General features: G+C 52.4%; 4 protein-coding genes across 4 annotated transcripts; 2 read left to right on the top strand and 2 right to left on the bottom strand.

Moving 5' to 3' along the window:
• Positions 1-1180: 1180 nt before the first annotated feature.
• On the top strand, positions 1181-3573 carry V2A60_002536 (uncharacterized protein; the record flags this gene model as incomplete). The annotated part of the gene is made up of 5 exons (XM_083253885.1): positions 1181-1243; positions 1605-2679; positions 2778-2965; positions 3071-3362; positions 3434-3573. The coding sequence occupies 5 exons, from the start codon at positions 1181-1183 to the stop codon at positions 3571-3573; spliced, it is 1758 nt and encodes a 585-aa protein (XP_083110011.1).
• Positions 3574-3986: 413 nt separating this feature from the next.
• Positions 3987-5586, bottom strand: V2A60_002535 (uncharacterized protein; the record flags this gene model as incomplete). The annotated part of the gene is made up of 3 exons (XM_083253884.1): positions 3987-4075; positions 4138-4235; positions 4325-5586. 3 exons carry the CDS (start codon positions 5584-5586, stop codon positions 3987-3989), a joined length of 1449 nt encoding a protein of 482 aa, XP_083110010.1.
• A 1409-nt stretch (positions 5587-6995) lies between these two features.
• Positions 6996-7962, top strand: V2A60_002534 (uncharacterized protein; the record flags this gene model as incomplete). The annotated part of the gene is made up of 3 exons (XM_083253883.1): positions 6996-7079; positions 7177-7449; positions 7513-7962. The coding sequence occupies 3 exons, from the start codon at positions 6996-6998 to the stop codon at positions 7960-7962; spliced, it is 807 nt and encodes a 268-aa protein (XP_083110009.1).
• A 2844-nt stretch (positions 7963-10806) lies between these two features.
• On the bottom strand, positions 10807-12131 carry V2A60_002533 (bifunctional chorismate synthase/riboflavin reductase [NAD(P)H] ARO2; the record flags this gene model as incomplete). The annotated part of the gene is made up of 3 exons (XM_083253882.1): positions 10807-11785; positions 11838-12023; positions 12097-12131. The coding sequence occupies 3 exons, from the start codon at positions 12129-12131 to the stop codon at positions 10807-10809; spliced, it is 1200 nt and encodes a 399-aa protein (XP_083110008.1).
• Between the last annotated feature and the right edge of the window lie 1348 nt (positions 12132-13479).

Genomic DNA, 13479 nt, shown 5'->3' with positions numbered 1-13479 from the left:
ACTGGAAGAAGATTTGAGCTGTCAAGTTTAAAATTTAAATAATGAGAATAATTCTAAAAAACATAATACAAACTATATACTTGTTGTTGGTTTCTTGAGCCGCAACAATGAGCTGCGAGTGATGACGTGGCAATTGTGGGAGGAAAGTATCTGCCAATTCTCTTGCCACCCCCAATCCGGGGTTATTCCACGACTGAGCTACGGCGGAGGGCGTAATGAATATAACCCTTTTATTTATATCACTATTCAGGGTGATGCTTGTGACAGAAGCCGGCTGTGTGTTGGGAGAGAGCGGGGAACTAGACGCGAACAAAGTGTCAAGCCTCTTTATTGACTCCGCACAGTGGAATGAGCCGGAGCGGGGGTGGGAGACGGCTGGATTGCAAAAGTCGACTTGTGAGTTGTCGGATCCTTTGATTCGATTCAGGTTTCATGTCGGCAGTATAAAGCCAAGTTGGAAAAAATGCAATTGACAAGATGCTCTACTGAGTAGTTACGTTGTGGAGAGACTTAAGAAGAGGAGACTCCTTGAAAGATGGGAGAAAAATGTGGCGTCCAAGGCTTGGCTTCCGAATCCGGGACTCTTCCACGAGCTCGCCTCTCAACTGGGTATATAATTTGGGAATAGGCTGGTCAAGCCCCTCCCTCCCCAGAGTTCCCCACAGTCCGTTCCCCGGATTCACACGACCGGTAGTTCCCAGAACTATTTCCCCAAATTCGGTTTCCCCAAACTAGTGACACACACCAAGTATTTGGTTGTCGTGGACGCAGCATTGTTGGGGCATAGCGTGTGGCTTGACAAAGCAAACATCCTGAGCCTCTCTTTCCCCCCTCCTTTCAGCTTATTTTCCCCTCTTTTAAGTGGCCGTCGATAGTCAGGCTCCTCCGCCACAAGCAAGTCTGGTTTCGGGAGATGGCTCAACACCAGCTGATGGAAAGGACACAAAAATAATGGGGAATAAATCTCAAATAGAAAATTGGTGAATAGTGCCATTTTTTTTTTCTAGTCTTGATATACCGATGACTCCGCTTTACCCAAAATGGGATGCCTTGACGAGAAGAGAAGTCAGGCCAGGTGGCCCCTTCTCTACTGTTCAACGATTGCTACCAAGATGACAAAAGAAGACCCCAAACAGCCAGTATCCGTAGTTGGCGAACGGATGGATGGAGGACTGGGAGAATGGAGGAATGGATGCGCCACCGCCGACAAACGGCCAAGTTTGCTCCTCAATCAGCCATCTATGTAAGCCTCTGTCTGTCCATTTGTATGTAATTGGCGATTCGGGTCTTGTATGCTATTATTCAGTGCAATATATTCATCTTATACCTCGATCACCAATTCATTGCCACCAGAATTTTGTACTGTGCTTACAGTGCTTCCTAATTTTTCCAACACGATTTGAGTGAGTCGCTGCATCATCGCATCACCAAGAAAGACAGCATGACAACCCCTCCATGGAAACCAATTGCCGAGGTTTGTTCTAGTCCGCAGAGGCAACAATAACTACTTTCTCTGTCTCTTGGCCTCTTGCTCTCTCTCTCTCTCTCTCTCTCTCTCTCCCTTCCTTCTTCTTTCTTCCCTATTTTTCCTAATACGTTTCCAGCACTATCAGGCATCCCGCGACGCCGCCATCCCAAGCAAGTGGCTGCTTCCTCCTGCGCAGGTGCAGCAACTGAGGCAGGCGGCCAATCCCCGAGTCAGAGACGCGGCGCTGGCCGTGCTGGACCCTAGCGAGCTTGAAATAACGGCCCTGGACGCGACCGAGCTGGCTGCCCGCATCCGGCAGCGGACGCTCTCCTGCGTCGCCGTCGCCAACGCCTTCTGCCACAGCGCCGCCATCGCCCAGCAGCTGACCAACTGCCTAACTGAGATCTTCTTCCATGAGGCCCTGACACGGGCCCGTGAGTTGGATGAGATGCTCGCCACGACCGGCGGGCGGCCCGTTGGTCCGCTGCACGGCGTGCCCGTCTCAGTCAAGGACCACTACAACGTCCGCGGCCACCCGACGACCGCCGGCTACATAGCCTACGCCAAGACTGACGGCTCCGCGGGCAGCAATGAGGCCAACAACAAGCAGCGGGACGCCCACATCGTGGACGTGATGCGCCGCGCGGGCGCCGTGCTCTACGCCAAGACCAACAACCCGCAGTGTATGATGGTGCTCGAGACGGTGAGCAACATCTACGGCCGGACACTGAACCCGTGGAACTTGAGGCTCGCCGCTGGCGGCTCGAGCGGGGGGGAGGCCGCCCTCATCGCCCAGCGCGGCTCCCCGCTGGGAATCGCCTCCGACATTGGCGGCTCTATCCGCGTGCCCGCCGCTTTCAACGGCATGTACGGCTTCAAGCCCTCCGGCAAGCGCGTGCCCACCGGTGGCTGGGAGTGCACTAACTCGGGCGCCGAGTCCATCACGGCCGTCGCAGGTCCCATCGCTCGCAGCGTGCGCGACCTGGATCTCTTCATGCAGGTCACGAGCGACGCGAGGCCTTGGCTACGCGAGCCCCTGCTGACCATGCCGTGGAGGACCCGACTGGAGAGCAGCAGCCCTCTCGCGGGGGGGCAGGGCAGTAAACTCAAGGTTGGGGTCATGAGGTGGGATGAGGTCGTCATGCCTCATCCGTGCATCACGAGAGTCTTGGACGAGACGGCAGAGAAGCTACGACAAGCTGGACATCAAGGTACGAAGAATAAAAATACACCCAACCTTTATTCGTTTTGCTTCTTAGAAAGCGCTCAAGCTCTGTCTCATATAATGGAGAGCTGACTCTTAATTCAGTCATTGACTTCAAGCCGTATAACCACAAGCGCGCCTGGGATGAGATTTTACTCCCTCTCTACTTCACCGACGGCGGCAAAGACATTAAGAACACTCTGGATGCAGGACAGGAGGAAATGCTTCCGTGCGCAAGTGAGCTCCTCCACGATCCCATTGTCCGGGAGTGCTCAATTCATGAGGTTTGGAAGGTAAGACTGACCACAACGTAAAAGCACAATAACCGAAAGCATAAACAAGAAAGATAAAAAGGCAAAGTACCAAGTTAACACACACTCTCGTTATTTGTTTCTTAGCTCAACATTGCACGCGACTACTATCGCTCGGAATACCTTCAACGCTGGGCCGACACGGCCAAGCACAGCAGCAGCACGTTCGAGGAGAAGCCCATGGACATCCTCATCTGCCCAGCCGCGCCCATAGTCGCCACCCCTCACGATTTCAAGCCTTGGTGGGGATACGGCGCCCACTGGAACCTTCTCGACTACCCGAGCGGCGTGCTTCCCGCGGGGCAGGTGCTAGCTGGCGATGCCTATCCGGAGGGGTATCGGTCGGTCAATGAGCTGGACCGGAAGAATGTCGAGCTTTGTGAGTTTGTGTTGCTTCGTACCTTAGTCTTTGCTCATACCTTTGCTAATTTTAACCGTATGTGAAAATAGGGGACAATAGTATGTACTTGGGAATGCCAGTGGCCATTCAGGTCGTCGGGTTGACGCATGAGGATGAAGCCGTTGTCGGAGCAATGGGCGTAATTGATCGGCTTGTTAATCCCGAAAAATACCCCCCCTTGACCGATTGACTAATTACTATCGTCTTCTCTTCTATGAAATGTACAGGTTTATTAGTGAAGAAAGAAAGTAACCCAAGCAATCCGCTTTGTGGCTCATTGGTAGTGGCGATATGAGTGACGTATAATGTGAGCGACCTGACCCAACCAGGCTGTAGAAGGGTGTTTTAGCAGTGAGAAATCTCGGCCATACACAAGCTGGTAGTTACTTAAATGCCAAACACACCTAGTGCTCATCATAAGTACCTGATGTTTGTGCGTTACTTACTGGCTCGTAAACGCTTTTGATTAATTTACAGACCAGGTCAACATAAAAGAACATGTACATGTACAACTTTACCCAGCGTCAACCACCACAGTTCGCTCCTTGTCACCTTTGAATACGCGGAAAGAATCTTCTTTATAACATAGTCTTGTTCAAAAGTTCAAGCGGACTTGGATTCTTCTACCGTGACTTCTTCCGACTTTGGATTCACAACCGCCGTTTCCGCATAATGAGGAGCAATCACATTATCTGCATGGACTCATTAGCCTTCATTCTCGTTACCAATCACCTTGGCACTGAACGAGGCCTACCTTCTTGATTGTAGTTTGTCTCGCGCGTCTGGGTTAGAAGCCCAAGCATGATTGGGATTGAGATGACCTGCAGTGCAAGGGCAAACGATATTTGAGCCCTGGTGTTTTCGTTTCAAGAAATTAGCACAAAACCTGAATGACTGTTTCAATCCGGACGGGAAGATGAACTAGGGAAACCAGGGCATACTCATAAGATACTTTCGCGGCTGCCATTCCAAACTGGACCGCCACGCCGCCGGCAGCGACACCTTTCCAGAGGCCGCCGTACACGGCCAGGACGGTAGGCTCATTGGTAAAGGTGCCCATGACCCACATACCAATCTGCTGATGGGAGCCGTAAATTATGCCAAAGAGGAGATAGAGAATAAAGGGCCCACTGAATTTGGACGAGTCGGTCCAGTCGACGCCGCCCTCCGGCGGCGAGGCCCAGGTGGAGGACGTACATACCCAGGCCAGCAGGGCTGTCCAGCCGGCAAAGACAAAGGCGCCAAGGACGCTGACGGAGAGGTAGCCGCGATGTTGGCGGCGGTGAAAGGGCGACCGGTCCGTCAGATAGGCACAGGCGACCGAGGCGGGGAGCTGGACGGCATAGAAGACGACATTATTCATGGCCCGGGTGCGCAGGTTAAAGTAGCGGCCGCTGACGGAGGGCAAGATGCCGAGGGCTAGCTCGCAGCTAAAGATGACGGGCAGCATGGCGAGCACGCGGGAGTCGCGCAGGACGGAGATAACGCCGCGCATCTCCTGGCGGAGGGGGAGGTTGTGGAAGACGGCGACGGGGGTGCCGTCGGCGCGGCGGACCGTCTTTGGGTGGACGAGGCCAATCATGGTCAGGGGAAAGGCGAGGCAGATGAGGACAATCATGACAATGTAGACGCTTGTGGGGGAGCCGTCACTGGTGATGGAGGAGGCGGCTTTGCTGCTGCTGCTGCTGCTGCTGGTGCTACTCCTGCTACTACCAAAGATGATGGCAAAGGCGACGAGGGACCCGACGACGCTGCCGACCTGGTTGATAAAGTACTGGATGGCAATGTACTTGCCCTTTTCGAGCTCGGTGGCATAGGCCCACTGGATGAAGCCCGAGGTGCTCCAGAGCAACGGGGCACTGAGGCCGAGAAGGATGCCGCCCAGGATGGGGAACCAGTCGCGGCCGGTGCGGTCATAGTAGAAGAGACCGGCGACGTAGAGCGGGTAGCCGGCGACGCCAGCGGTCATGGTGAGCCGGGGGCCGAGCTTGTTCATGATGGCGCCGCTCACGAAGCCAAATATGGCGTATATGCCGTAGAGAGAGCTGTTGGAGATGTCGCTGACGCGCTGGGATGAGGGCTTGCCGCCGCCGGCGCCGAGGCCGAGGACGGCGAGGTAGACGCCGACGGTGAAGAAGAGGACCGCACCGGAGATAAGGTTCTGGTTGAAGGTAAGGCGGCGAGAGAATTTGAGTGATGCCATTCTGGTTTCCGTCATGGAAGGCTGGTGAATGTGGATATGTGAGATGAGACAATGGCCGGTACTAGATGTAATGTTTCAAAAAACAAAATTCCAAGTGAAGATTTCCGTCAAAGTCAAGACATTCATCAAGAGAACAAGCCTCAGAGTTGTCGAGTAACCTGTCTGGACATTTGGGCTGCCTTTTTCGACATTTGCTCGTCTCTTTATACAACAGCCACACTCTCATTACTACGACAGATGCTTTCAAGGGATCTTGAGGCCTCGAACTAAATGGACGCAGAAACCGGTCGAACGGAGCAGAGGCCATGCGGGTGATGTTGGTCACACGATGAGCGGTCTCGGACCAGGACCGATATTGACGCCTCTCTGTTGAATCCAACGGATGGCACGGCCTTGCAAAACAAGAAAAGAGTTGAAAGAAAAAATAATAAAAAGATTCTGACTAGGGATGTACCAAAAATCGAGACTTGAGTCGCCAAGCTACCCCAAACAACCCCATTAGTCACAGTTCGGCAGTGCGGGCGCGCAGACAGGACGAAAAGAAAAACGAGGGCACCACCGCCACCACAATTTTTGGGGGGGTGGCGGAGGAGGGGGCGTGGACATTGGAAAAGGCTTCGACTGATTCTAGCCATCTCGACGACGGAAGCCTTGAGCTAATTGACGATTTCTTAGACGGAATAGCCAAGGAATTACCAACAGTGCGGGTCTGGTGCCTTGTTCCCCGAAGCCAAAAACGCCAACAGAGGGAAAGGGTTGACAAGCCGTTGCACATGATGACAACGCTGTTGTGGAGCGAGCCGCACAAGGAAAACAGAAAAGACTGGATGGCCGGATGGTCGGATGATCAATGAACAGCGAGAGTTCAGAACCCATACTAACATGTCATTTCAGCTTCGACTTCAGCCCCGCGCCAATGCAACAAACAGCCCCATGGCGTTTCTATTATCCAGATCAGGCAATCTCTACGATGGCCCCTCCCATCCGCCCCGCAGACTGAGTGCACTGTAAACTCGGAACACTTGCGATCGTCCAATCCCTCGTCTGACCGTTCGTAGAAAGCAGACAAGGTCAATGATACTGCAGCTCTGCAACCCATGCAGCGATTGTTGAAACTTGGCTAGGAGTCTGCGCGCTGTCGGGTAGTTCTATCTAGTTCAAATAAAGGTTTAAAGTAGCCAATTCGAGACCCATGTAGAAGCAACCTGGATACTCTGGCGATCCATGACACTGTCCTTTACTTGCACACTTTCCACACGTGCTCTCTTGTCTCATCTAAGAGTAAAGAGTCCAGGGCTGTCATCATCATCATCATCATCCTCATTATCATCGCATTTGACACAAGCTTACCACAACTTGCCTCCCTCGTCTTGTGAGCCCATCAAACACTTTGCCCCCCCACGTCAGCCATGGCAGACACCAAGCTACCCTGGACCTCCATGCCGATTGAGATTCACTGCGACATGGGAGAGGCGTTCGGAAATTGGACCATGGTACGGCATGCCTTATGATCCCCCCATCCCCCTCTTTCTTACACATTGTAGTGTTTGTCGATAACAGGCTGGCTGATAACGTGATAACATCGCGTAGGGCGACGATACAGCCATCATGCCGCACATCAACTCGTGCTCCATCGCTTGCGGCTTCCACGCTGGCGACCCAACGGTCATATACGAGACTATCCAAAACGCCAAGCAGCACGGCATCCGCATTGGCGCCCACCCGTCCTTTCCCGACCTGCAGGGCTTTGGCCGGCGCGATATGAAGATGGACCCCAAGGAGTGCGAGAACATGGTCATTTACCAGATTGGCGCGCTCAAAGCCTTTCTCGATATTGAAGGGATTCCCCTCTCCCATATCAGTGTATGTTTTTGTTTACCTAGATCCCTATTGTTCTTTTTCTTTGTTTTTTAACGACATTGTCAGCCACACGGAGCCCTCTACGGTGTCATGTGCAAAGACAAGGTCATCTGCGAAGCCGTCTGCGCCGCCTCCAAACGCTTCCAATCCGCAGATGGCGCTCCGATTCCCATGATTGGCGCCTCCGGCACCTTCATGGAGACGACGTGCAACGATATGGGCATCCCCTTTGTGCAAGAAATCATTGCTGACCTCGAATACGACCAGGACGGTGCGTGCATCATCTCGCGAACCCATGACGCGCCGGATTTGTGCGCCCTGGCCCGTCGTGTCGATGGCGTGCTCCGCAGCGGCAAGATTCCGTGCGAGGGCGCCGGGGAACGGCTGGTCGACCTCGGATTGGGCTCCGCGCCGCTCAGCCTTTGCATCCACAGCGATACACCAGGTGCTGCTCAGGTGGCGGATGTGGTCCGCCAAGTGGTGAACAAGTTTAACAAGGAGAGAGGGCTGCTATGAATGAACTTGAATCGCATGTCATGTAGTATGAAATGCTGTACTCTATCAATAAGGTGTGTCTATGCGCGAGTCCTGGCCTTCGCTGCATGCTTGGAGTTATAGTGGTCTGCAAGCATCTCTCGGCCTCAGAAGCAAGCTCTCTCTCCAACTTATTGTATTCTTATATACTCGTAGTAAACGCCATGAACGGCAGATACTTAAACTGTTAGATTCTACCCAATGGTAGCGAAAACGTGCGAACAGCAATGTAGTCACTGTCCGGATGAGTTTCTGCTCGCAGCCTCCCTGGAGATGCACATGAGAGCATGCCACGCTGAGGCAAAGTTCACGTGTTGACATCCTGATTGTCACCAGAATAGGACACTGTACACTGAGTGGTTCCTCAATTTACACCTCATCGATCAACATGATGATACGGCCTTCTCCTGCCCTTCTCCTTGATGCAGTTACTTTTGCCGGAGTCGGATATAGAAGAACAGAGTGAGAACTACCGTCAGCCACCTTGTTCGCCGACATGGAGTTAGCATAAAAGAACAAAAGAACTGCAGAATCTACGGATGTTTAATTTGAGAGAAGTACACAGTTGGGAAGCAATGAATGATGCTACGTGCGTATACACAACGTCTGCGTACATATAGCCATCGATGCGCCCCTAGTATCCCCTCCTCCAGGCATTACCAACAGCTCGCGACCAGCCGGTGTAAAAAGGGATGTCCAAGCAGACGGCGACGACATTTACGGACAGGTATGTCAATCTCCAGTGGATTCAATATGTTGTGACGGATAATAACGAGCCAAGTTGTGTGAGCACGCCGACTTTCTAGGTGAAGACGAAATATACAACTCCAATCTTTACAGAATCAGTAGGTCTCGTTGCGTCTAAATCTCAATTATAAACTGAGCAAATGCCAATAGAATCCTCACGACACGACGGCCAACTATATCACCGTGAAGGGATAAGATGTATCGATCCCACAGATGCAATTGGTTGTGCAAAAAGCCGCGTCGTCACCCTCAGCAATACCGTCGTGCGCACCACCTTGAGATTGAACATCCCGCTACCTCAGCTTACAATGCTTCTACCGATGGTTTATGAGGCATGCAGGGGACTCAGTGCGCTGATGGGTGGCATGTTCGGACAGGGAAAATGGCGAAAACGATCGGCCGAAGTCACGAACTATGAGGCACTCAGTTCTGCCAAAAACATGCGATTATGGAAGTTGAAGCAAGTGCTACCTACTCGCACATACGATTCGCGGTCAAGGCGAATTTAAATCGGAACAGAACCTGCGATTTGCTCACGCCGGATGATGCCAAACGGTGGTTTGAGGAGACTTTGACGACATTAGGGGCGTTGTCGGACGATGATAACAAATGCCTTGACAGAATACGTAACGCGAACAGTTTCTACGTAACGGATGCGGAGTCAGTCGGGAAATTTCTGGTCCAAGTAGCGTTTATCGACCCGCTGCGTGGTGTTCTCTGATTACATCCACCACGGTTGTGAAACTGTTGAGGAAGTATGGCAGCTCGCGACCGAGGTGAACGGAGGAAAACTGACCGATTATGGAACAAGAGCGCTCCGAAGATCATTTGGCTCTCCATCCACACGAGCTCCTCGGGGACAGGGCCTGGCCTGGCTCAATGAGCAGTGGAAGCTGCTTAAAGAGAAGCATGCCGACCTACTGATCGCAGAATGGTCAGGGTTTTCGTATGATTGAATCCAATACGAAGAAAATTTGTCAAGGGCGGGATATGTTCCTGATGAGGTACTACCAGAGGCTGCCAGCTGGGTTTTGCCGGTGCATTGGCTACAGTGCTCCGCCCCAAGTCTTGCCGGTCATCAACTTGCGTATGTTGCCGCAATATACTTACCGTCTAGTTTGGTACTGTAATGGCACTATGCCTTAATCGACGCTTATATGCTTATGGATATCATGTCCACTCGACCAAAAAAAAATACCATTAGGGTAAAGTGACAATTCCAAAAGCTGCCGTTCCAATTTAACACCTTTTGATAAAGAACACAGCAGCACTCCTTCTAGCTACGCTGTATCTAGCTGGAAAATGAGGTGCACAGCAAGAGAGGAGTCGCTGTGCTGGTCTTTCCTACAGGCGCAGATGCAAAAAACCCCATATCACACGAGGCAACAGCTGTTGCGGGATCTCAGTGCCTTATTACTGACTGAGGGATGGTTGCTGTGATTGCAGAGGACGGGCCGCGATCGGTCGTCAAGGTAGACCCAATAAGAGGTGTAAGCCTTGCGAGTTAAAGATAAGATGGCTCCGGAGGAAGCAGTACGAAAAAAGGAAGAGGGAGGCCGAGTAGGCGGCCCGCGTAGGGCCAGGCTGCCGCGACTACAGAAAGCCACTGTGACCTGGCATTAGAGTTCGCTGCCCGAAGAGATGGGCACCGTGCCGCCTGGCGAAGTACGAGGACAGAGGCCAGAGCAATTACAGCAAAAGCCAAACACCCGACAAATTGAGAGGCCGATTGCGAGCGCCAAGGGAAAAGACTACAAAGCTATATCAACATAGTTCGCTATATTACGAGAAAGTACTAGTACCAAAAGTGAGCCTAGAGAAATACTGCTTTCCTTTTATCGCAGAATGTATTAGGGGACAGGTTACTAAATTAGTGTACATTATCTAGGCTGGGAAGATAAGGGATAGACTAAATGGTAAATGCTAGTGATATTTGCTCCCAATTGCACACATGACGCCTTTAACCACCGCAGAAGTATATTACACTCCTAATATAGCTCATTCTTTCTTCTTTCTGTTTTAGTGTGCTATAAACGATTGCTTCAACGTATACACCTAATCATCTATATCCTGAAATACCTACTTTCCGGCTGCGGCAATCTTCATGCCCATCTGTCTCGCATGCTGAGCCATGAGGGCGTCCATAATTGTCAGAGCAGCCATAGCCTCGACGATAGGTACTGCGCGAGGGACAACATTAGGGTCGTGACGGCCTCTGGTGGCGAGGATGCCCTCGCCGGATGCATCGTAGCGCGAGGTCAATTGGTCCTGAGCGATAGTTGCCGGAGGCTTAAATCCTACCCTGAAAAAGATGCTGGCCCCGTTGGAGATGCCGCCCTGGATACCGCCCGAGTGGTTCGTCTTGGTGCCGAGGCGCGAGGGCGGGATGCCAACAGCGGCACCGGGTGTCGTGGCCTCGCTGGCAGGGGGGTTAGACACGAAGGGGTCGTTATGCTCTGACCCGCGCATTTCAGACCCGCGGAAGCCAGAGCCAATCTCAAAGCCCTTGGTCGCAGGAATCGACATCATAGCGTGGGCGAGGAGAGCCTCAAGCTTATCAAAGGCAGGCTCACCAAGGCCGGACGGGCACCCGCGGATAATACAGGTGACAGTACCGCCGATAGAATCGTGCTGGTCGCGGAGTTCGGCAATCAGGTCCTCCATACGCTTCGCAGTTTCAGTGTCAGGGCACCGCACTGGTAGAAATTCGTCAACCTTATCACGTGTAAGGGTGTTAACGAGCGTAAGGAACGTAGGATTACTGCTGAGGGCGTCTATATCGTCGAATAACTTGATCTTGCCGACTGAGGACACAAAGGCGATAATCTCAATACCATAAGCCTCATACAGCCACTTCTCAGCGACAGCGCCAGCGGCGACGCGGGCAATGGTCTCGCGGGCGCTACTCCGGCCACCCCCAGAGGAGGCTTTAATTCCGTACTTTTCGAGATAGGTCCAGTCGGCGTGGGAGGGGCGGGGGTAAGAATTTTCATGAAATTTGTAGTCACGGGGGCGTTGATCCTCGTTGGGTATAGTCAGGAGGAGGGGCGTTCCGAGACTTATGGAAGGTCAGTATTGTGACAGTTGGACATTCTGTGGGGTGGTCTTACGTTCGCCCAAACTCGGTTCCAGATCCTATCGTCACGCGGTCCTTCTCGTCGCGGGGGGTGGTAATCGCCGACTGGCCCGGACGTCGACGTGTGAGCTGCGGCTGGATGTCTTCTTCCGTGAGGGCAAGGCCTGGCGGGCAGTTCTCAATAATGCAACTGATGCATTTACCGTGGGATTCGCCCGCGCTGTGAACAAGAGATCAGCATGTATGTTGCGCTGCGCGCTGCGCGGAGGGTAGATATGTTGAAAAACACTCACGTGGTCACGCGGAAGTAAGTTCCAAAGCTCGACATGGCGCCTATGTCTGCTCTGTTTAATCCAGCAAGTGAATTGGGTCGAAAGCAAATGCGACGCTGAGATGTTTCTACTTTTTCGGTGACTAAATAATTCCAGCTGCGGCCGCCGTATTCGGAGAGTCGGCGGGCAGCTGCTGTCACGTGCATCAGGGATGGCGGGGCTTTTCTAAGCCGTCGTTGAGTAAATAGAACAAATGGCTGTGCCATTAGTGAATCGCTGTAGTGGGGTGCGACGATGGCTTTATTTTGCGTGGGGGCCCTCCTGCTGCGAAGACTATTGTACTAGCGTTGATAACTGCCTGCTTGCCAAGGCCATCGGAGGGCGGCTTGTAGGGCCAACCTCCGAGTGAGGATGTCCTCACTCGGCTCTGTCCTCTTTGTAAGGCTGTCTTACAGCTCAAGTCCGTGATGCATCACGGACTTGAGCTGTGTTGGGTATCTGTCATGTGACTGAGCCCCCTTCTATACGACGGGGATGCTCTCTCTGATACATATCTGGGCGCATTCTAACATTCATTTATTAGGGTGGTAGTGCGGGCATGGTAGCATCCGCGGTGATTGGTGCAGCCCCAGGGTGACTGCGTATATTAGCAAGCTGCGCCCCCGAAACCCGGCGCATCTGTATTGCAAGGCTAGATACGGGCCAATCAATGTCGACGCACTGGTTCTCGCGGCTTGTATAAATAGCAGGATCAGTGCCACATGAGCAAAAAAGACATATTTCTCCTGCATGAAGTAACGGCGGTCTGCCTGCTTTCCCACTCCCAATGTACTGCCATTTCCAATATCGACTGGCTGCAACACTGCTCCTCATCGCAGCTACTCCCATCATTGCTCGGCCGGGTATGTCACCACCCTCTGAACAAGTTCTTTCCATTAGCTTCATGTGCCTGACTTACGCCTCGCAATGCAGTCGCTACGGATGCTCAACCATCGGGACTAGTCGTTTGGCAGGGTGTTCTCAATCATGCACCCGCCGACTCGAAAGGCGTTCATGTATATCCGGTCGGAAAGGGGCCGTACACAGAAGAAAGCGAGAATGCCGATCCTTCAAAAGTCTTAGGGGTGGCTCAGTCGGTACAAGGATAAAACTTTTGTCGCTGGCCCATGGCATCTACACGCGTGGTGGTTTCGAACCAGGTCGAAGCACAACTTCTCCATCTTTCTCACTCTGTTTTTTTTCTCAATTCTACCCTTGGCATAAATAAAGTAGAACAAATGAAATAAGAGAGAAGATAGAGTACTCAAGGGGCTACATCGTCATGGCAATGGCCTCGAATTGATACTTCCGTGTTGTGTGGCTTTCTGCCACCGTCGCTAACAAAAGTGCCTGCATGCAGTGCCA

This window comes from Cordyceps javanica, chromosome 2 (genome assembly GCF_051103115.1).
Source record: "Cordyceps javanica chromosome 2, complete sequence".
Classification (NCBI taxonomy): domain Eukaryota; kingdom Fungi; phylum Ascomycota; class Sordariomycetes; order Hypocreales; family Cordycipitaceae; genus Cordyceps; species Cordyceps javanica.
Note: the sequence above shows the minus strand (reverse complement) of the source record. Positions and strands in the feature narration are given on the sequence as shown.